Source organism: Vespa mandarinia, chromosome 10 (genome assembly GCF_050613455.1).
Source record: "Vespa mandarinia isolate Hongniang chromosome 10, ASM5061345v1, whole genome shotgun sequence".
Classification (NCBI taxonomy): Eukaryota; Metazoa; Arthropoda; class Insecta; order Hymenoptera; family Vespidae; genus Vespa; species Vespa mandarinia.
The window spans coordinates 1,330,745-1,352,835 of record NC_140819.1 but is presented as its reverse complement, the minus strand read 5'-3'; the positions used below and the strand labels follow the sequence as shown (position 1 = coordinate 1,352,835).

Below are 22,091 nucleotides of genomic sequence, written 5' to 3'. Positions count from 1 at the left end.
TTAAAAATTTCGTCAAAATTTCGTTTTGTTTTAATAAATGGAAAAATAAAAAGAACGAAGGTTATACAAATTGATATTTATAAGTGGACGATCTAAAAAGATACGTGTAATATTTATTCGCGTTCAAGAACATCCAATACATATATACGTCGTCCTTGCGATTGCGTTTACCTGCCACACATAGTAAAGAAGAATGCACGAAGAATTTAAATGAACTTGAATTAACTCAATACGGAACATCGACCCAACCGTAAAATCACTACTATAGTTTATTTTATGAGGAAGTAATTCAGTAAAATTCGATTCAAAGAATTATTACTTGGCGATATTTTTAATATCATAAATTCAATTGTGAATAAAAGAGAAATATAACTATAAAAATATTTATAGAGATAGAGATTCGATACACGAATATTTTTAATACAATTATCTTTGTAGTAAAATAATCTTTCCCTCGTTAGATTTAAAAAAAGAATTTTCTAACGAAACGTCTCGTGACAACCAGGTCAATGGACCATTATCCTATTATCATTTCGAGAATTATTAAACTAACAAACATATATATATATATATATATATATATATATATATAATATATACCTGGTCGGAAACACTTAATATTGTTACATTATTACGTGATAGCATTTTACTTTCCTATTGATTAGTTATTTTTTACATAAATATAAAAAGTGAGATAAATTATTTATAGATACTTTATTTATACTTGAACGATATCCGGAATTTAAAAATAAAGATGCAAATTAAAGTATAGAAATCGCGTTGAAAATTAATACGTGTATTTGTTGTTTGCTTATTTTATTAACGTCTTGCGAATTGCGAGAGAAATACCATTTCTTAACATGTTGTCTGTCCTTAATATATATATAAATATATATCATTGAAAAACAAAAATCTGAATAAAGAAATAATGAACCTGTTATCGTTAAACAAGAACAAACATAATAAATACTTCTTTATAAATACTCTCAATATATAAATTAAACCATTTCAATTACTCATATGAAAAGAAAAGGAAATATAGTGAACAAGTGAGAACCGGAAATACCCAGAAGCATGGAGGCGTGAAAAGGGAGCAATTTGACGAAATCAATGATGATCCTCGTTTCCGTCAGACACGACAACGATGATGACTCTTAGCAAGTACGTATTAGATATAGCTGAATGAATAACGATGATGATGACGATAATGACAATGACGGCGACAACGAAAACGACGACGCATGCGTTGACGTTTAAATACTCGTCGCGTCCAGATGAAGCACGCGGAAGAGAGGTACGCGTCAATCGAGAAAAGCTATAGATTCGATCGGTCTACCGAACAGATAGATCGTACAAAGCATAGATCTTCGCAAAAGATTTCGAGTTTCGCGACGTCCTAGAATATTCTTTTTTCTTCGATTTTGTTCTTTTTTTAAGGTTGCCTTATTATTCTTGTTTTGTGACTTTTAAGAAATAAGCAAAACAAATCTAGGAGAGAAATTGTCGGTATAGTTATAGTTTTGTAAAACTAGACGAATTTTATGGAGTATTCACAACTATGTAAGAAATCGATGGAAAAGGAACAGTGATTAATCCGCTAAACCGTCTACATTTTATCATTCTGGCAAGTATATAATATATATAGATATATATTTTTTTTGATTGACAAAATTCTTCATAATTTCTTATTAATCATAATTTATTACATGTGTTATCAATTAAAATCAAACTTAATTCATAACTCAGCAAATTAAAATAATATCGATAACGTTCGTTTTGCTCTAATTAACCATTTACCACCTGATCTAAGCACGGTTAAACGTAGTTTACCACGTGTGTCGATCTTAAGACGCGCAAATTGTTCCATACAAATTGGCTAATTAAAATTGTTTCCTTTGTCGGACAATTAAAACCTTCGCTTTAGTCGTTGGTACAGTAATCCTAACGTTGGTGATTATTTTCCAAGGCACGATTAAAAATCCTTTTCATTGCGTAGTTGACGAAGATCATTAATAGTTGGTGATGCTTCTTTATCGTCGATTCTATCACGGTTCAACAACGAGCTGCGGCTGACACTAAACGTCGTCGTAACGTTAGGAAAAAAGAAAAGAAAAATAATCATCTTATTCATTTATAAAGGACAACGTAACGAATGTAATCGACTAACAAACATGACTGGGATCAGCTTTGAAAAAGTAATTAAGGGAAGAATTCCTCTCTTAAAATGGTTACCTCTCTACAGAGGCAAAGATGCGCTCAGTGATCTCGTTGCTGGTCTCACGGTCGGATTGACCTTGATACCTCAGGTACTTTCAACATCATGTGATTACGTTTTTAAATTACGTGAACGACATATGCATGGTCAAATGATTTAACATGTCTTTTGTTTTTTGGATTTAATTATTATTAATTAGGCGATAGCCTATGCAGGATTGGCCGGTCTAAGTCCACAGTATGGCCTATACAGTGCGTTAATAGGAAGCTTCGTTTATATCATTTTTGGTACTTGTAAAGAGGTGAACATCGGTCCCACCGCTCTAATATCCTTGCTGACGTTCACTTATGCAAGGTAAGAATGTAAAAAACTTCTGTTTCAAAAACCTTCTCATTCGACGCACCATTATTTCTGTAGTATACTATTCAAGAACAAAAAGCACGTGCTAATACCACATTAGACAAAGATATCCGCAATATAAAGGATAAATAAATGCAAGCATATGAGAATTGTTTGCTTAAATTAAGTATGCCGAAAAATGTATTTACTTTCTTACCTTTCAACTTTATAAATGATTCGATTCTCATTGATCTGAATAAAATATTTCACGATAATTAACATACATCACTATATCGAAAAGTATAAGAGCTATTATTTTTTTAGGGGAATTCCACAGTATGCAATCCTTCTCTGTTTCCTATCAGGTTGCATAACCATTATCTTTGGTATTCTGCGGTTAGGATTCTTAGTAGAATTCGTATCTATGCCCGTTGTCGCTGGGTTTACGTCTGCAACGAGTCTGATAATCGCTTGCAGTCAAATTAAAGGTCTGCTGGGCTTGAAAATACACGCCGAAAGTTTCTTAGATATATGGAAGGAATTGTACAATAATATTGACCAAACGAGACTGCCAGATCTTATTCTCTCCTGCTGTTGCATTTTCGTTCTACTGCTTTTAAAGGTTTGTATGTATAATCGACAAGTGTACATTCGTAGATTGTACTTACATATGTTCTAACACAAACGTATATGTATACAATCGATGTCATTGTGCGCGAGTTATTTAAAAAAAGATTCTATTGTGTGGTATTTACATACGAAAAGAACCTGAATCAATGAATCCGACAAATGGTTATTGACGCCATCGTTCACGATGGGATGCAATTTTAAAGTTACTTTTATATTGTATCTATTATCTCTAAAATTCTTACTCCTTAACTTTTTATTGCAGATTCTGAAGGATATCAAGTTTCGAAATCAATTCCTGAAAACGTTCTTTTGGTTCCTAGGAACAGGCAGAAATGCCCTTGTTGTTCTCCTTTGTGCTGTGGCTTCATATATCTTTGAAATTCGGGATGGAGCACCTTTCCTTCTTACAGGACACATCGATGCCGGCTTACCGCGAGTGGAACCTCCATCCTTCACGATAACCGTTGGAAATGAAACTCAGACTTTCATTGATATTTGTAAACATTTTAGTTCTGGTATTATTGTTGTGCCATTGATCTCTATTATCGGGAATGTTGCCATTGCCAAGGCTTTCTGTAAGCTTTTAATATACTATTTTTTGTTTATTCTTTCTTATTTATGAATTTAAATAGAAACATGTTTCATACTTTGACGTGTTTATATAAATTTTTTTTCTAGCCCGCGGACAAACTCTGGATGCCACGCAAGAGATGTTAACTTTAGGATTGTGTAATGTAATCGGTTCATTTTTCCAATCTATGCCAATTACTGGTTCTTTCTCAAGAAGTGCCGTAAACAATGCCTCAGGTGTAAGAACTCCTTTAGGTGGACTTTATACAGGTATATCGTTAATATCTGGGCAATCTAATGGATAATATACTCTTTCTATTAATCGATCGACATCGTTTTTAGGTATTCTGGTCATACTTGCCCTAAGTTTATTGACACCGTATTTTTATTATATACCCAAAGCTACTTTAAGTTCGGTTATAATAAGTGCGGTCATATTTATGATAGAAATAAATATAATACGGCCAATTTGGAGAAGCAGTAGTAAGTATAATAATTTGATCCGTGTTAATTGTTAATTAAGGATTAATATAGATATATTCATATTATATATATACACATACATATAGAACATATTAAATTCATTTATTAAGTTCTTGTTTTTTAAGAAAGAGATCTTATTCCGGCATTCATCACATTTCTCGCATGCTTATTCGCCGGTGTTGAACTGGGAATTTTAATAGGCATTGCGATCGATCTACTTATATTAATTTATTTCAATGCACGGCCAACCATGTACATTGAATATAGAAATGTAAGTAAACAAGAATGATTACAAATAATATATAAACCTATAAAATGTGGAAGACTTAAGTATTCGTACAGTACAGTATGTATTTTCATATTCCTACTTTATGAATACTTCCGTCCCTCATTGTATATATATATATATGTGCATTATTTTCCTATTATTTTTTTTTATAGAATCCCATAACGAATTACGTTCTCGTTCGTCCTAGCGCTGGACTTTTATTTCCTGCTGTTGATTATCTAAGGATCTACTTGACTGAAACGTTGGATGATGATAAATATAAGAAATCATTAAAATATTCAAGAAACATAAAATATGTCGTGCTGGATTGCGGATATATCGACAAAATTGATTTTACTGCAGCACAGGTACATTAAAAGAATATACTTTTAATTTTTTTTTTTTTTTTTTATTTTTTTTCCCCCATAAATTCAATCTATCTTTTTTTTAAGGGTATTAGTACTCTGATCAAAGATTTCAAAGATAACGGTCGCTTTTTGATATTGTTACGACCAGCTGCAGAAATTTTTCAAAGTATAAAATCTCTTATCAATGAATCGATCATTACTGCTAAAACAGATGTAGAGTTATTAACCATTTTAAAAGAGTTCAATGGAATTAAGCGCATAAATTCAGAAAGCTATGCCATACCTGATGATTTTAAAAGAAAGACTGTCGTCGATGTAAGGGACGAACTTGCAAGTACAAATCTATGATTTATTTTATATCAATTCATCGATAATAAACTATATAACACCGCTAAGTATTATTCCCTGCATAATCTCCAACAGGCTTGTTTCATAAACATAATAATGAATACTATTACAGAATATAGATATAATACAATATCTTACAATCAATGATTTTATTTTTTCATTACAAAATGTGTATGGTGTATAAACTATATCATAATTAATAACAATGTCTCATATAAACCAAAAGAAAAACTTAATGATTAGAAATACTCATCTGTATATTATTTTATAACAAAATTTTTATACGTTAAATGTAATGGAACTTTTTTGTTATTTTTAATCTATTTAATTAAGTTGATAATTGTAAGCACAACGAAAAATGAAAACATTTTTAAGGTACAGTACTTTATAACATAGAGTGATGTTTTTACTATAAATATATAGGAACTTGCAGGAAATACTGTTACAAAAGAAATCTTTGTTTATATTTTAATACAAATTTTGAAAAAATTTATTCACATATATATAAAACGATTTTCTTATTATTAATCATAAAAGACATTTCTTACTGCAAAATCGTGATTCTAAAGTGTTCTACAGAATAGAATATTGATAATAAAAAAACTATGCTATACCAAATATCAGAAAATAAATAATTTTATTCTTGTGCTTTATAGTTTGGATGGCTCTGTTGTTTAATTGCCTTTTTTCTGTAATCAGTTTTTGCATTAGATACATACTCTTTAGAAATATAAGAGCGTCCATTGTATTTCTTATATTGGAAATCATAATCTGAAGCTGATTCTTTTCTGCTACTATACTTTGTTTGAGGCCTTACAGTATTAATATTTATAGGCAAACCACTTCCATAATTCATACATGCTCTTGGTGATATTATTGGAAGATTAGTCTCTTTATCATTTAAAAACTCACTATTCCGTTTTTCTTGTTTAGAATCTGAATTAAAAAAAAATTAAAGGTTTGCAAAAATAATAAAGATTTCATCATTAATACTACATATATTTCTAAGACTAGATATATGCTTTTTTTAAAAATTTGTGGATATTTTCTTTACTTACCTATCTTTTCTTGCATATTTACTAAAATTCCTTGTGTCTGTAAATTAATACCATGTGTTTCTTTACTATGTGAGCTTGTATTATTATACCAAGAATTAGACATAGACCTCCCATTTTTTTGCAAGTTTTGTTCATAAGAAGTTTCTGCTTGTATAGAAGTAGGTATTGATCTTGCCATAGTAGGATTCTTATAAATCATATCATTTGACGGTGAATGATTACAACATGAATTACAATTACATAGAAGAGAATTCGGTAATAATGATACTGGATAAGCATTAGGTAAATTCCAATTTTGTGGATGTGGTAAATAATGGTCATTCCTACATACAAAGCAAGAATTCATAAAATATGAATAACTCATTCCATATCTATGCAAGTTAAATTGCTCCTCTTGAGCTGTCGTAGGATGTATACAAAAACCTGGTTGTGGTCTAATCATATTTGGATTACTACAAGGTACCACGTTTGGCATCTGATATTGCAACATGTTTATATTTTTTGTATTCGTATGTGAAACGTTTGGATTTGTCATAGAACTTGCGTTTACTAAATTGTTCTGCATAATTGGTATATTTTCATATTGATTTAAATGCATTACATTTGCATCAGAATCGGATACATTGGAGTTATATTTGGGTAGGGTAGTATTTACAGGACAATCTGTAATAAATTGATTAGGGATGGAATGAATAAAGTTCTGGTGTGAAGGTATCTGCTGTTGATAGATGTTCTTTTGAGAATGCTCATAAGCATACCAAGTATTAGTAGAAGATATATTATCAAATTGTCTATTACTATCACAGAAGTCATTGTGAACACTTTCCTTAATATTTTGGGTATTTGTTTGTAAATTTGACAAACCTTGTAAGGATGGATTAGTATATATCTGTTTCTGTTGTATACATTCATTAATGGAGTGTTTATTTGGCAAATTTTGTGTAATGCTTTCATTAATCTCTTCTACTTCTTTAGATAATGTATTTGTTTCTTTATTTACTACATTAGTCACTAATTTATCATCAATACATTCATCAATACATTGTTCTTTCAGGGTTGGTATTTCTGTTGCTTGCTCACCTTTTAATATTGTATTCTGTTTTATATTCTCATATTTATTATCTGTATAAGAAGTTATTAGTTTTTTACTATGAACAGAATCCATTTCTTGTACATTAGATAATTGTGCAGTTGTTTGCGATTGTACTGAAATAGGTGAATTTGAATCATTTTTTTTCTCCTTAACTGTACATAGTGTAGTTTTTGATGAATTATTATATACTTTTGATATAGACTTATTTTCTGTTTTCCTGTATGAATAGCATACACGATTAATTTTAGTTTGTTTGTTGATATTATTTGAAGAAGTAGTTTTATTTTCTTCACTTTCTTTAATATTTTTACCAGTACATCTTGATATAGATTCTGAAGAATATTTCATATTAGATTCTTTCTTTGACTGTAAATTACATTTACTTTTCAATACTTTTGAAGTATTTAATATAGATGGATTTGGTTGATAATCTCTTTTATCTTGGGATTTTTTACTTATTACTATTGGCTCATTTTTAAGTGAATTTTTTATACCATTTTTTAGTTTATTATCAATGTTTTGTTTTGAAATTTCATTTTTAGATTTATTAGGAACATTTGTAAAAGCACTTTTACTTGGTATTATCTTCTGTATTTCTTTTTCCTTAAAAGGTTGTTCAATCTGATGTTCATGCATTTTCTGAGATTTACTAGCAACATTAAAAGTCTTCGATAAATTAGCGGCACGAGTATCCTTTTTAGTAATGTATGTTTTATCTAGATTTTTTGAATTAATTGAAGAATGTTTTTTTTGATTTAAATTAATATTATTACTTTTTTCTTCTTGATCGTCATCTAATAAAATATATGTAAAGTAAGCTATTTTTATTACATTTATTTTTACTATTGAAATTATAATAAAAATTGTTATATAAAAATAAATTATTTTGGTTACCTTTCATTAATAATGTTGTTGTCTCTATATCAGATTTGGAATTAGATTGTTTTATAGTATTCAATTTATCATTATTATTCTTATCATGAACATTTGTTTGATTCATTTTATTTATATTGTCTTGTACTTCCAATGAAACAGGAAGATTACACTCGGGAGTGTTTCTAATTATTTGAACATATAAATTTATACAAGTCGATCAATATGTGAAATTTTTACTGATTATATGATGAACTTACTGTTTTGTATCCTCTGATGCAATACACAATGCATCGCACTTGTCCTTTCCTTGTTCCTCTAACCTAAGTTGTATTTCCAATTGTTCTGTGATTGAACTATCATCTGTAGCCATATTAATTATTTCTTCTTCTTTTAATTCTTTTAGAACTAATCCTTGTTTATTTAAATGTGAAGAATTTATTATTTCCCTTTTTAATTGCAAAGTAGATACTATATTTTTGGATACAACTGGTCTTTTAGTTATGTCACTTTCAATGTCAGAATCACATTTATTGTCATGTGTTGTTAAAACAATGTTGGTCGAGTTTGCTAGTTCTAAATTATTATTTATAGAAGTATGAACGAACTTAATCGTCTCGAGATCTTCTCTTGAACTGTTTATGCTTTTCTTAAGTGTTTTTGATTTTACACTGTAACAAAATTTTATAATTTTTTACATGCATTTCCTTGTTAATTATAAATTTTTAAAAACATTTTATATCATATGTAAAACAAAACCCAACAATCATACAAAACTCAAATTTTACAAAATGATTAAAAAGAACAAATTATAATGCATCAAAATACTTGAAAAATAAAAAAATTGAACATACTGGCCTGGTAAAAGTGCATTATTTTTTAGCCACTGCATATTATGTAACTTGCTAATTACAGCTACTTGCTGTGTTTTAGATGTATTTTGTAAAGTTCTATTTTGAGATTCCATTTTATCTGTTGTATGGACGATTGATAATAATATTGGTTATTATTCCTAACAAATACAACCAATGAGAGAATCAGTTTAAGTTAGTTTTACATAAAATTAACATCTACAGAGTTATTTATAATATAAGAATAATACATAATAACACAAGATAAAGAAATATAAACAAAATGTAAAATGAAAACACTTTAGGTCAAACAAAATATACACATGACAATATCTTCGACATAAAAGGTGAAAATTCGTATTGTTATCAACGGATATTCAGTTTGCATCGCAAGATATTATTATATATACTCATTAATACATAAATTAATAATACGAAAATGATACAAATAATATTCACCATAATAACAATAATAATAAATATAAATTAAAATGGTAAAGTGCGTCATACGTCAAGATAAAAAATAAACGTAATATGACAATACTTCACTCATGTTCTTGGATTATACGAATGAATCTAACAATGATATATTTTGTACTTACCATTTAATACTGGACCATCGGACACGCTTAATATTTAAGCTTTAGAAGTTTTCAATAATTAAATTCTTTATTCTTACGCTTTGAAATTCTAAAGATCGGACGCTGTACAACGTAGAGACGCCATTACTTTTATTACTCTCTGCTTACTTCGCTGATACCGATTAATGCGTAAATTCAAACGTATTCATATATCGAAGAATTTATACAGTACAAAAGAAACGTTATTTCTTTCAACGTATATAACAAGTCAAAATTTTAATTCTTTATACTAAGTTAACGTTTAACGACTCAAACACGACAACTGATCTTCGCCTACTGTTTGAAATATGAACAATCGAGAAATTTCAAACTACGATTCATTTATTGGTTGCAGCTGATCACAGATCTGTCCAATCATATTAAAGATTAATTTCATTGAATAAATGAATTATAGATCCAAGACGCAAATTGAAAATATCAACTTCGAAAATGCGAATAAAAATATTAATTTAAGATTTAATTAATTTATATCAAATTACTAATTAATAGCAAATAAAAAATTTAATATTAAATGTATCCTATTAGTTTGAAATAGTGAGAGAAATTTTAAAATATTATCATCTATCGATAAATTTCGATTATAGAGGCATCTATGCGAATTTAAAGCATACTTAAAAAAATATATAGTGCAATATGCTAAGAAGTGATGTTTAGTTTATAACCTGTAATAATGAAGTACTGGATTTTGACATTTATTCTGTTTTAATTTATTTTTGATGTGATATTTATGAATATAGATTTTCGAATTAAAGAAAGGTATTGACCTTTCAAAAGATTAGTTTTTATTCGATTTGAAATAATTATCGCGTTTATAGGTTATAATATATTAAGTGTGTTTAATCGTGTAAACTAACATGTGACGTGCGTATTTACGTATGTCAAAGCGTGAAATATTTTAAATAAATATGTGATACATTCCATGACATTTATTTATATCGATTTTATTAATATATGAACAAATATAAATCGTTTAATGTACTATAGCAAAGGTTTCCTACGAATAGAAAGAATTTGAAATTTTATCAAGAATCAACCACATGATCTACATTTCAAGGTGTTTGTATTCGTAGTATATACATACGTCGTTTTGATGTGGTTTACTTTTGATTGTGTAACAGAAAGGGTCAAATAGTCGTGGCCCTTCAATAAATGCGATGGATACGATCGGCTGTCAACGTGATATGTCACGCGGTATTTGTGAAGACAATCTCTTTGCTGATTGGTAGAAGGAGAAAAACACAACGTTCGATTCGGTGATTCAAGTGCAAAAAGAAATCAACGTACAAGTAAGTATAACCTAGAATTATGAAATTCATAGCGACTAACTGTGTAATTAGATTTGATGGAAACATTCAAGGCCGTTGTTTTTTTAGTTAATAAATTGTGTCCTTAAATTGTTTGTTTTTGTGTCCGCCTTGAATGATTACGATTTTCTCTGGTTGCCGCGTATTTCTATTATCTTGTCCAATAAGAATAAGCCACTATTGTATACGTTCAAATGAATGATTATCGAAGCTAGTGGCGCGAAAACCATACCAATTTGATTTCTTTTTTATCAGAAAGAAACAAAATTATTCCGGACAAAAGATCGCTTCGAATTGTTTTAAATAGCTTATTTATTAATTAATAAAGTTATCGCTCTTATTTTTTAGACGTCATAAAGTATAAGCTTAATTATTTGCAGGAATATTTGTAAAATTATGACGAATTATTTGAAGAAAATATTTAATACTTATCAGAATACTGTCACAGTAATCAACAATTAATAAACTGTTGCTATAAGAAATTTTTGTCCTTGTACAGCATAGAGAAATAAATGCAAGAGACAGTAAAAAGAGGTTTAAAGAAGTAGCAAAAACCATAATCCAATCACCTTCGAAGTGCAACGACATTACGTAGTACTTTGCTATATTTCTAATAAATGTTCTTATATACACACTAAATACACACATTCAGTTTAACGTTTAGAAAAGTAAAGAATCAAAGAAACGTAACGTTCAACGACTGGTGACTAACACCAGCCGACTATTTATACAGATTTATTTGTCCCAATACTTTCGCACGTTACCGTACTCTCGAGAAGCATACCCTCTCACGTTCATTCATTGTGCATTAACGTATGGCTGAAAAAGCGAGGAAGGTTAATAGCCAACTTTTCCTTCGACCATACACGAGTTTCGCTTCTCTCCTTCTTCGTACTATATAAGCAATCAACAAGCAACGGATAACTTTCAGTGAGTGACACGCGGTATAGCGTTCTCGATACGAGCGTTTCTTTCCACAAGATTTTACCGTTAGTGTACAAACACAGAAAGAGAGAGAGAGAGAGAGAGAGAGAGAGAGAGAGAGAGAGAGAGAGAGAGAGAGAGAGAGAGAGAGAGAGAGAGAGAGAGAGAGAGAGAGAGAGAGAGAGAGAGAGAGAGACATATTAGAAGTGTTTGAACATTTTCAAGCTATTTTAGTGATTTTAAATTCAATGAATACATCGATTACACTGTTCTTATGGATCACTTTTCTTTCGAGTTTAAAGATTCAATTTCACGCGCGAAAATATTGATTTTTCCCCGAAGAAAATCGATCGGTACATTGCGATCAGGTGACGAAGAGGTCAAAGAACGCACTTGTTTTTCTTGAATTCAAATTACGATTGGATATGTAGTGTTACGTAGGATCTCTTGAGTAAATTCACGTGAAAGGGCAGATGCACGAATAGATATTTTTTCTCTGATATTCAGCACCACGGAAGATAACATTACCTCATCATTATCGACGCATCTACTACTAGATCGCTGTCCAAAACTCGTAAGTTTATTTTTAGAGCAAGCAAAAAAAAGAAACGATCAATTGATGTATCAGGATTGTCGCTTTTTTTGTCTTGTTTGTTGATTTTTTTAAAGAACAAAATTGGGAATAAAGAGGACAACCTCAAAAACAAAAAAAAAATGAACAGTGAAGACGATGACTTGATAATGACATAATTATTTCAAACGATAATGCAAGAATTTATGTTCACAAAATAAGTTTGCTGTGACTAATACTTGCACGCACTAATGAAATTCTAATGGGAGACCTCCGCGAATAAAAATAACGATGAGACTCGTTAATTATGAGTGATGATTATATACTCTGCTTTATAATTGATTGATCATTAAAGAAAATCATGTAAATTTCTAATTCTTAAAGCGTAATTATTTCAGACAAGCATAACATTTAAAATGTAATTATATACAATGCGTGAACATCAACTGCAATTCGATAAATAATAATAATAAGATTTATCGATAATAATAATTTATCAATATAAATTTGATTAATTTTCGGCTTTAACAGAAAATTATACGAAATTAAAGCTGAAAATTTATCATTACGATCTGAACGATAAGATACTGATAGTTTATCGAACGTTCGATAATATCAGCTTATCTATTATATTTAAATTCATCCGATACCGAATACCGAAACATACTAGCATGTAAATTTCAATGTAGCGCATATAATATTTAAGATAAGAGGAAAAAAAAAATTTATCAATGAATTTCCGTCAACGTGCGTTCATGTTTTTTAAATGTTTAACGATAAGGTAAAACCTCTCAAATCGGTTTTACGATACGACCTTATGAACTTTGCTTTTTGATAAACCGTCGATATTTAATTCGCAAAATTTTCTATTTTATTCGTGTATCATTTTTTTCTCCTAACATATTGAAATCTATTTCGATGACTTTAGCTTTAAAAGATTATAAGCAAACAAAAAAATTAAAAACAGAGAAAGGGAAAAACGTATGAAGTAATATATTTGTATGATGAAGTTATCAAGTTTGTTTCTATATTTTTTACGTTTTTATACTATATAAAATGAGCAAATTTCTTATTAATATCTTATCCGTAAAATATTGGAAAAAGGCAAGAAATTTATTTAAAGAAAAAAAAAAAATAACAGTTTTTTTTATCGCTATAATTTTCGTTAAAACGAAACAAAAAATCTTGTAATAAAATGTCTTTTTTCATTTGCATATTGAACTCGTATACTTACTTATCCTTATTAGCATGCCTTTAGGTATAAATACAGGTGTACCCGTCCTCTAATCATTTTTAATATGCATATATTCCGATTTTTTATATAACGAGAAACATATGTATGTATTTCAAGGTTCTTTTCAACTGCAGAATTATATAAACAATGAATGAAAATGAATGAAAATTACCAAAGAAATAGTTTCAGATATATAATAAGTATTCATAAATTTTATTATATTTTTTTCTTTTACAATAGAATTCAATAAAAAGCCATTGGAAAAGGTGCTTCATAATTTTCGTCGTTGTTACCGATGGTTCCGATTATATTTTTATGTTACATTTCTTCTAATTTATTTTAATGTTTGAATATTTCTTGGAGTGTTGTATATGAGCTATATAATATAATGAATGATTTCCTTCCCAAAGGTAATATGGAGGACAATACGCCAAAAGTTCTAAAGAAGTGGAAAAATAAATCTCGTGGAAAATTTATTGGGAAATTAGTGAAAAGACGAATACCGATTTTGGAGTGGTTGCCTAAGTACGATTCGGAAAAATTTTTCAATGATGCGATCGCTGGTGTCACTGTTGGACTCACCGTGATGCCGCAAGGATTAGCTTATGCGACTTTAGCCGGTTTGGAGCCTCAGGTATGAAAGAATGGATATCATCCTTTGTTATTTCTCGTTACGCCTTTCTAACCCACGCCAATGAAATTTCTCCTTTTGATTATGTATCAACTCGAATGTTTATATATTTTCACAATGGAAAGTTGATATATATATATATATATATATATATATATATATATATATATATATATATCCCAAAATTGGTACAAGCTGTATCTCCTAAACAGTTTAAAATAGAGAAAATGTTATAGGTCAAAGTTAAATGGTGTCAGTGTATAATATGCTAAGTTTTTTTTTTTAATGGAAATCTATATTCTTGACTGTATCAGTTGATGTAGTTTTTTGATGCTTTACATGAAAGTATTAACATATTTATGCCCTGAACTTATATGTTAAAAAGTTATCATAGCAAAAAAAATTGCTAAATTTTTCTGATTTATTAGGTTTGTCGACAAGTGTTTTAGAATACTTATGTTATAACAAATATTCGAATGGTCCAAAAGTGCAAACTAAGCACTTTTCCATTGCTTCTTACGTAACACATTCCTGACGGTCCTTTTTGTAATTCTTGTAATTTCTTGCCGAATGCGTTGCTGGAGGTCTTCAATATTAATAATGAAACACTGATTCGTTACATTATTGCATACGAGTAATAAATACTTATTAAAAAAAATCTTAATCTTACATTAATATTAGTGATTAGTATTAGTAGCCGGTTCATGTTCACAAACACGGCAATGGAACATAACGTAAATATTCCAGAACACTTGCTGATAAACCGAAATAACACAGAAAATTTTTAGTTACGATAACTTCCTGACGTATGAGTTTACGGTATATTAATACTTTTATTTAGAGCATAAAAACTGCATCTACTGATGTAGTCAAAAACATAGGTTTTCATTAAGAAAAAAGAGTACAGTTGTATTTCTCTGATGCACCAATTCACAAAAGTGCATAAAATTATTTTGCTCTTATATAGTCTGATACTATTTAATTTTTACAAATATTATTTTTTACTATTCTCAAACGTTTGAGAGATACAGCTTGTTCTAGTTGGATGAAACACTGTGTATACCTATGTATATATTTCATTACTGATGTAAAGATTTATGATTTAGGAACAATACCATTTCATATATAAAAAATTTCTTAGATATCGCCAACTTCATCAGCAACTATAGATCCGATCGTTTTAAAGTACCAAACCATACTATGATATATGCGGTGAAAGTGTATGTATTACGTATACCTAGTACAAGAAATTCTAAGCATTTATTTATGAGATATTATGCTGATATTCTCGGTAATTTATAAACGGATCAATTACATATCTTTGAAATTCATAGCATGTTCTGAAATATGTGTTATAATATGTTTCATAGTATTTATTTACGTAATAAAGGTCGAATTAATAATATACTTTCAATATGCGTGGTGATATATTTAATTAACCAAATCATTATTATTCTTTGATCGAAAGACGTATTAATTTTCTTATCTTGATTAACAACGTTCAAGTAAAACATCATTGAACATCAATTTCTGTCTTATTAAATTAAAAAAAGTATTATCAATTCGTGTTTATATAATTCTTGATTCGTACGAAATGAATGTACATTTATAACATTCGAATATAATAATGTGAATTTTTTAAAAAATATTTTTTCTTACTATATTTTGTCTTTGCGGTAGAGTGTACAATTCCCTAAAAATTATTTTTTTTTTTTTTCATAGTATGGACTCTATTCCGCTTTTATCGGTGCTATGGTTTACGTCATATTTGGCTCTTGTAAAGATATTACGATTGGTCCGACAGCACTCATGGCTTTAATGACCCACGAATATGTTCAAGGAAGAAGTCCTGATTTTGCTATTCTTCTTGCATTTTTAACTGGATGTTTACAATTATTGATGGCCTGTTTGCATTTAGGTGAAAATTGTTTAAAAGATAGAAAGAGAAAGAGAAAATAATCGTTTATTTTATATTTATTTTATATAAACATTATTTCCTATTTTTAGGTGTTTTAATCGATTTTATATCCGTACCAGTGACCGTAGGATTCACATCAGCCACATCTGTTATAATAGTGGCATCCCAATTAAAAGGCCTTTTGGGATTAAAGATTACATCTCAAGGATTCTTGGATACTTTGATAAAAGTCTTTCAAAATATTCACCAGATAAGTCCTTGGGACAGTGTAATGAGTTTCACTTGTATTATCATTCTTTTATCATTTAGGGTAACTCTTATTATCTTGAATTTTTTTTTATTAATTCATTCGTTTATTAGCTTACATTTTATTTATAGAAAATGAAGGACATCAAGTTATGTTCCGACGAAAAAAAAGCACCAACCTGTCAACGGATATTGTCTAAAACAATATGGATGCTTTCAACAGCACGAAACGCTATTATCGTCATTATTTGTTCAGTAATTGCTTACAACATGAACACGTCCGAGTCTAATAATCCTTTTATTCTAACTGGTAAAGTACGATCCGGTCTTCCATCGTTCGGTCCACCACCATTCTCAACTCAAGTTAACAATCATACCATCGGCTTTATGGAAATGTGTTCAGAATTAGGAACGTCCATAGTATTAGTCCCAATTATCGGAGTACTCGGCAATGTAGCAATTGCGAAAGCATTCGCCAATGGTGGCAAAATTGATGCCACGCAGGAACTTCTTACCTTGGGAATTTGTAATCTTCTTGGATCCTGCGCCAGTGCAATGCCCGTTACAGGTTCCTTTAGTAGATCCGCAGTGAATCATGCTAGCGGTGTAAAAACTCCGATGGGTGGTTTATACACTGGTGTACTAATTTTGCTGGCTCTTAGTCTTCTCACTCCATATTTCTACTTTATTCCAAAGGGTTGGATAATATGTTCCTATAGTCATCATTTGTGTCAATAAACTACAACCACAATACTTACTTTTAATTTTTTTAGCATCATTAGCTGCAGTTATTATTTGTGCCGTTATATACATGATTGAGTACGAGGTCGTAAAGCTCATGTGGAAATCTAGCAAGAAAGATCTCATACCGATGTTTGTTACCTTCCTTTTTTGTCTCATTATCGGAGTGGAATATGGAATTTTATTGGGCGTTGGCACTAATTTGATATTTTTGTTATATCCATCTGCACGACCGACTGTACACGTAGATAAGTGCACCGTGAGTAAAATTATTTATAGGTTGTTACAGCGGTTAATAAAAAATATTAATAATACTAATAACTAATCTTTTATTTTTTAGACCGATTCTGGAGCAGAATATCTTTTAATTACTCCAGGGAATAGCTTATATTTTCCTGCTGTAGATTTTATTAAACAATCTGTCGGTGATGCAGGAGTGAAGGAAGGTTCTAGTCAATTGCCAGTAGTCGTTGATTGTAGATATGTTCTAGGTGCAGATTTCACAGCTGCTAAGGTAAAATTTTGCAAAAGAAATAAAAACTATTGCATAAAGATTATAGTACTTAATTTTTCCCCCATATTTTAGGGTATAGCTACGTTAATCAGCGAATTTAATAATCGTAAACAAAGCTTATACTTTTTAAATCCGCGATCTGATGTTGTGGCCGTATTAAAAGGTGCTTGCGGTGAAGAATTTCGATATGTATCTACTCAAGAAGAACTTTCGTACTTATTATCGACAAGTCAAGGTAATTTAGTTTTTTACAAACTATTACTTTGCTATGAACTATTTATAATGAACACATTCTATATTTTTAGATAAATCATCCCGACAATTACTAGAAATATCTAGGGATAAAAGTAATGAGCCATTATTATTAAATAATTTAGGAGTTATTCATAGAAGTAATCGATCATCAGCTCATGAGCTAAATGAAGTTACAACCACACTATTACATGCTACGGCTAGTTGAAATGTAATCATTTCAAATATATGACAATTATCTTATTTTTTATAACACAACATTTTAAACATTTATGCACTTGTTCAACATTAACATGACAAAAAGATCTCTTAAAGTTTTTTGAAGTATTTTTATGGACTGTATTTGAGCATATGAATGAATTTATTTGCTTAAACCTTCTTATAAATATAAAAAATTTATATATTATGTATACATACATATATATATATATATATATATATATATATATATATGTATAAGATTAATTGTTCCTCGTATCACTTGCATATATAAAATATTATTTTATTTATCATTAATATGAGCAATGGAGTTTTGATGAAATATCTTTTCTAAACCTCAATTTATTGATTTATTTTTATATTATATAAGAAAACTAAATGCAAGATGAGTTATTTGAAATTTCTTTTTTACTTACCTATTACTTGACTGATAAATTATAATGTATCGATATTTATTATGTTACTATAAAATTATATAATTATATAATTATATAATTACCTCCCCCCCTCTTTGCACAAATCTTTAATTTGTACAAAACTTAATAGAGCATTATGGCATTCAAGTAATTGTATATTAAATAATTCAACTTACATGTTTCATGTAAAAAATAGAATATACAGATTGTGAGAGTGTATGATATTATAGTCATTGAATCATCTAAATATCTGTCTTTTATTTACGATACGAAATATAGTTATTATATAATGTCATTCTTTTATTAATTGCAGATAATCGTAAGTTTAATGCTCTTTACATTAAATAATGAAAATTTAATAAATTAAAAGCAAAGTTACAGTAGCGCAATATCGAAATTTCTGGCCGTTCTATTTAATAATTTCGAAGAATTACATGAACTTCGAAATTTGTTTAGTTATAGAAATAACATGTTCAATCAAATATTATATCTTCTAGCAAGCTGTTATTTACATTTCTGCTTAAATATGCATAGGATACAGCCTTTGTTGTAGTTATATTACTACTACATGCAAATGTGATTGCAATGAAAACAAAATATTGCATGATGCATTTAAGATCCCTCCATCACCGTCATAATCATCGTAGTATAAATGCACATAATTTTGTAATGCTTACAAATATCTATAAATTAATTTCTGAATGATTTCGCGAACACTTGTAAATATTGCACAAGGATTTGTTAGGTTCATTACAAATTTTAATAATTAGGAATAAAAAAATATATTAGTCTTTATGTCGTTTAAACAAATGTTTTCCAACAATTCAATTTGAATTTCATAAATTCTATAAAAATATCGATTTAATGATTTTAATATAAACCTGAAACAACATCAGTAACCTTACCACGTTTACCAATTATGGATGAGGTGGTATTTCGTCTGGCCAATGGATTATCTTTAATGCGTTGATCACCCGAATATTTTCCTGCGTTAAATCGATTTTTACCAAGTCCAAAAGTGTCATAGGTTCGCCCAGCGAAAATACCAGAATCGTTTGATTTATTTGAAAACCTATTGATCGTAGATTTGTTTTGGCCAAAAGAATTATGTTTGACTTCGGATTTTGATAATTCCATGGGTGTAGTTTCGGAACCAATTTCATTATCCCTCCTTGCTAATTGTACTTCCTTCTGATAATTCCATTGCCGATTTCTCTGCTCTTCATACAACTCGTCATTCCTTAATTGCTTATTGTTTATATGACAATTATAAAATTCATCGTTCAATAAATGATTATTTCTTACCATTAATTCCTCTTTTTTAACTTTTTGCTTTTCACGATCTATGTAATTACTTTTCGAATTATCCAATTTATTGGATTTAACTTTTATTGATTGTTTGTCATTACGACTGTTATTCGACTTCGGTTGATGTCTATTTGCGTTCCATTCGTTTTTCTCTTCCGTTATAACGATATTAACCATTGAATCTAAGCCTTCGTCTATTCTATCCAACGATTTAGTAAGCAAGTTGGGTGACTTGGGTACCTCTATAGATGGTGGTCTTCGAGTAACTAGCGGATCAAGATTATAATCCGTAATATAGATTAATCCACTGTCGCTTCCGCCTCTCGACGAGCATTGATCCTTTCTAGCGATATGGGACACATGATGAAAGGATTCGGATCTTCTCATCTTGGACTTGGAGAAATCTTCTGTGATATTCTGATGTTGCTTGTTCAAATTATCGGTACTGCCGGGTCCACCGTAACTCTGAAGACTACGATGTTCATCAAATGAGTTTAAACTCTCGAATTTTCTTATACGACACTCTACTCGACTTCCAGTCGATCTTCTCGAACAAGGTGTTGATGTATTCGAATCTAGATAATCGTGACTTGTCGATCTGCGTAGAAGCTTCCTCTTTTCCACTTCGCTCCTATACTTAGAACCGTGTCGATGAACGGAAGATTGACGATCTGTTTGATGCTTCGAGAAATCGAATACTTTCGAAGATGTTTCAAATTGTCTATATTCTACATGTTTAATCGATCCATTTTCAGCTGGTATTCGTGTTTTAGATGAACCAGAAGGTTCATAATTTCTTATAGTTTTTCCTTCTAAATTATTTCCATTATTTCCAAAATGACGAAGATCGTCGAAACTTTTCCTGAATTTAGCACTCTTATCGATGATATTGTTTGACAATAAACCGTTCGTGGATCTCTTTTGAAAATGTTCAACCACAGCGGTCTCTCTGATGTGTTCCTCATAGGATTGATTCTTCTCGTTGTACTTCAATCTAGAAGCACTTAGCAAAGAATCACTACCATCACCTAAAGTTTCCTCCTCGAGCTCTTCGTCGTGAGAGTTGTAAGGTTCATTGTGATCGGCAAAATTACAGTGCCTCACCGCCATTAATGCCGATAAACACGGTGGCGTTCTTCGCGGTGGTTGTGGATGAAGAATTGTCGGAACTATAGCATCTTCGACGTCCGGTCCCTTGACGACTATCTTGACGCTACCCTCCAACGAAGATTTTGAGATCCTTCGTGATACATCCGAGCTCAGTCTTCTAGTGACACTCGAATTATCGCTATAATCAGGATCGTTACCAAAATAAGTAACTTGTTCTCCTTTCTCCTGACAACTTTGTAATACATTCGAAGCAGAATTGGTATTAAAGATCTTTCGATCAGTTTGCTGATCTCGTTTCGAGACTTGCTCATAGAGACAGACATCGGAATTGTCGTAAGAAAGTTTGGAATTTGGCCTGAAAAGGGCATTTTTTACGAAAGCTGGATCATTTGAATCCAATTCCGCAGATCTTTCTTGGTTCTTATCGCTGAACTCTTCCTCAGCATCTTTCACGATGATCCTAAGTTCCTCAATAACATCATCGATCGTCGTTTCCTGATCATTATCTTGCATCGTCGTAATCTTCTGATGATCGTTTTGAGATTGATTTTTTGTATCTTCTGGACTGCTCGATCTTTCTGACGAACTAATACCTTCGTCTTCCGCGTTCGACGATACCTTTTGCGTCTTATTTATACCAAGAATTGTTCCGCTGGATATATTATCGCGATTTTTCGTATTATAATTGTTGAGCTTCTCCACTTGCAATTTCTCGAGCTGATTTTGTAAAGCAGAGACCTTCTTGCTTAAAATTCTACAAGTTTCTTCGGCACGTAGAACCCTTCGTTGAAGGGCATCTACATCGACACAATTTTGTGCCCATTTCTGGACTTCCTTACGCAAAAGATCAGTCAATGTATCTTCCTCTCGACCGTCCGATTCTCTCAACCATTCTTGGAGTACCTGCGGCTCTAGTCCAGCTTCGCAGGCCTCCGCCTACAAGATGATTATGATAAATATATGCAT

General features: G+C 30.3%; 4 protein-coding genes across 15 annotated transcripts in view; 2 read left to right on the top strand and 2 right to left on the bottom strand.

Moving 5' to 3' along the window:
• The first annotated feature begins 1,295 nt into the window (after positions 1–1,295).
• Positions 1,296–8,122, top strand: LOC118444713 (sodium-independent sulfate anion transporter). 6 transcript variants are annotated; one of them, XM_085659583.1, is made up of 11 exons: positions 1,296–1,624; positions 1,997–2,306; positions 2,415–2,569; positions 2,879–3,176; positions 3,447–3,759; positions 3,863–4,024; positions 4,097–4,237; positions 4,363–4,508; positions 4,679–4,873; positions 4,958–5,207; positions 7,984–8,122. In XM_085659583.1, exons 2-11 carry the CDS (start codon positions 2,172–2,174, stop codon positions 7,995–7,997), a joined length of 1,809 nt encoding a protein of 602 aa, XP_085515709.1. In that variant the 5' UTR covers positions 1,296–1,624; positions 1,997–2,171; the 3' UTR covers positions 7,998–8,122. The 6 variants fall into 6 exon arrangements, with proteins under 6 accessions (XP_085515709.1, XP_085515708.1, XP_085515706.1 ...); XM_085659582.1 differs by having other exon boundaries at positions 4,958–5,188; positions 7,984–8,112; XM_085659580.1 differs by lacking the exon at positions 7,984–8,122 and adding an exon at positions 5,297–5,712 and having other exon boundaries at positions 2,140–2,306; positions 4,958–5,188.
• Positions 5,840–10,939, bottom strand: LOC118444710 (uncharacterized). 4 transcript variants are annotated; one of them, XM_035873246.2, is made up of 6 exons: positions 10,819–10,939; positions 9,100–9,257; positions 8,506–8,916; positions 8,267–8,430; positions 6,280–8,166; positions 5,840–6,157 (listed from the first exon to the last, which is right to left on the bottom strand). In XM_035873246.2, exons 2-6 carry the CDS (start codon positions 9,210–9,212, stop codon positions 5,859–5,861), a joined length of 2,874 nt encoding a protein of 957 aa, XP_035729139.2. In that variant the 5' UTR covers positions 9,213–9,257; positions 10,819–10,939; the 3' UTR covers positions 5,840–5,858. The 4 variants fall into 4 exon arrangements, with proteins under 4 accessions (XP_035729139.2, XP_085515703.1, XP_035729140.2 ...); XM_085659577.1 differs by having other exon boundaries at positions 9,100–9,217; positions 10,819–10,916; XM_035873247.2 differs by lacking the exon at positions 10,819–10,939 and adding an exon at positions 9,699–10,054 and having other exon boundaries at positions 9,100–9,217.
• On the top strand, positions 10,885–18,438 carry LOC118444712 (sodium-independent sulfate anion transporter). Of its 3 annotated transcripts, none has more exons than XM_035873248.2 (9): positions 10,885–11,023; positions 14,181–14,404; positions 16,124–16,319; positions 16,409–16,629; positions 16,698–17,262; positions 17,339–17,565; positions 17,647–17,820; positions 17,893–18,055; positions 18,126–18,438. In XM_035873248.2, the coding sequence occupies exons 2-9, from the start codon at positions 14,186–14,188 to the stop codon at positions 18,278–18,280; spliced, it is 1,920 nt and encodes a 639-aa protein (XP_035729141.2). In that variant the 5' UTR covers positions 10,885–11,023; positions 14,181–14,185; the 3' UTR covers positions 18,281–18,438. The 3 variants fall into 3 exon arrangements, with proteins under 3 accessions (XP_035729141.2, XP_085515704.1, XP_035729142.2); XM_085659578.1 differs by lacking the exon at positions 10,885–11,023 and adding an exon at positions 11,801–12,539 and having other exon boundaries at positions 16,409–16,587; XM_035873249.2 differs by lacking the exon at positions 10,885–11,023 and adding an exon at positions 11,804–12,539.
• Positions 18,439–18,808: 370 nt separating this feature from the next.
• Positions 18,809–22,091, bottom strand: part of mwh (multiple wing hairs) — a 40,385-nt gene continuing 37,102 nt past the window's right edge. The window contains exon 6 of one of the 2 annotated variants that reach the window (XM_035873311.2): positions 18,809–22,061. In XM_035873311.2, coding sequence (XP_035729204.2) covers positions 19,578–22,061 — 2,484 coding nt within the window. In that variant the 3' untranslated portion in view covers positions 18,809–19,577. The remainder of the gene's footprint in view (positions 22,062–22,091) is intronic. The other variant, XM_035873313.2, reaches the window with a different exon arrangement.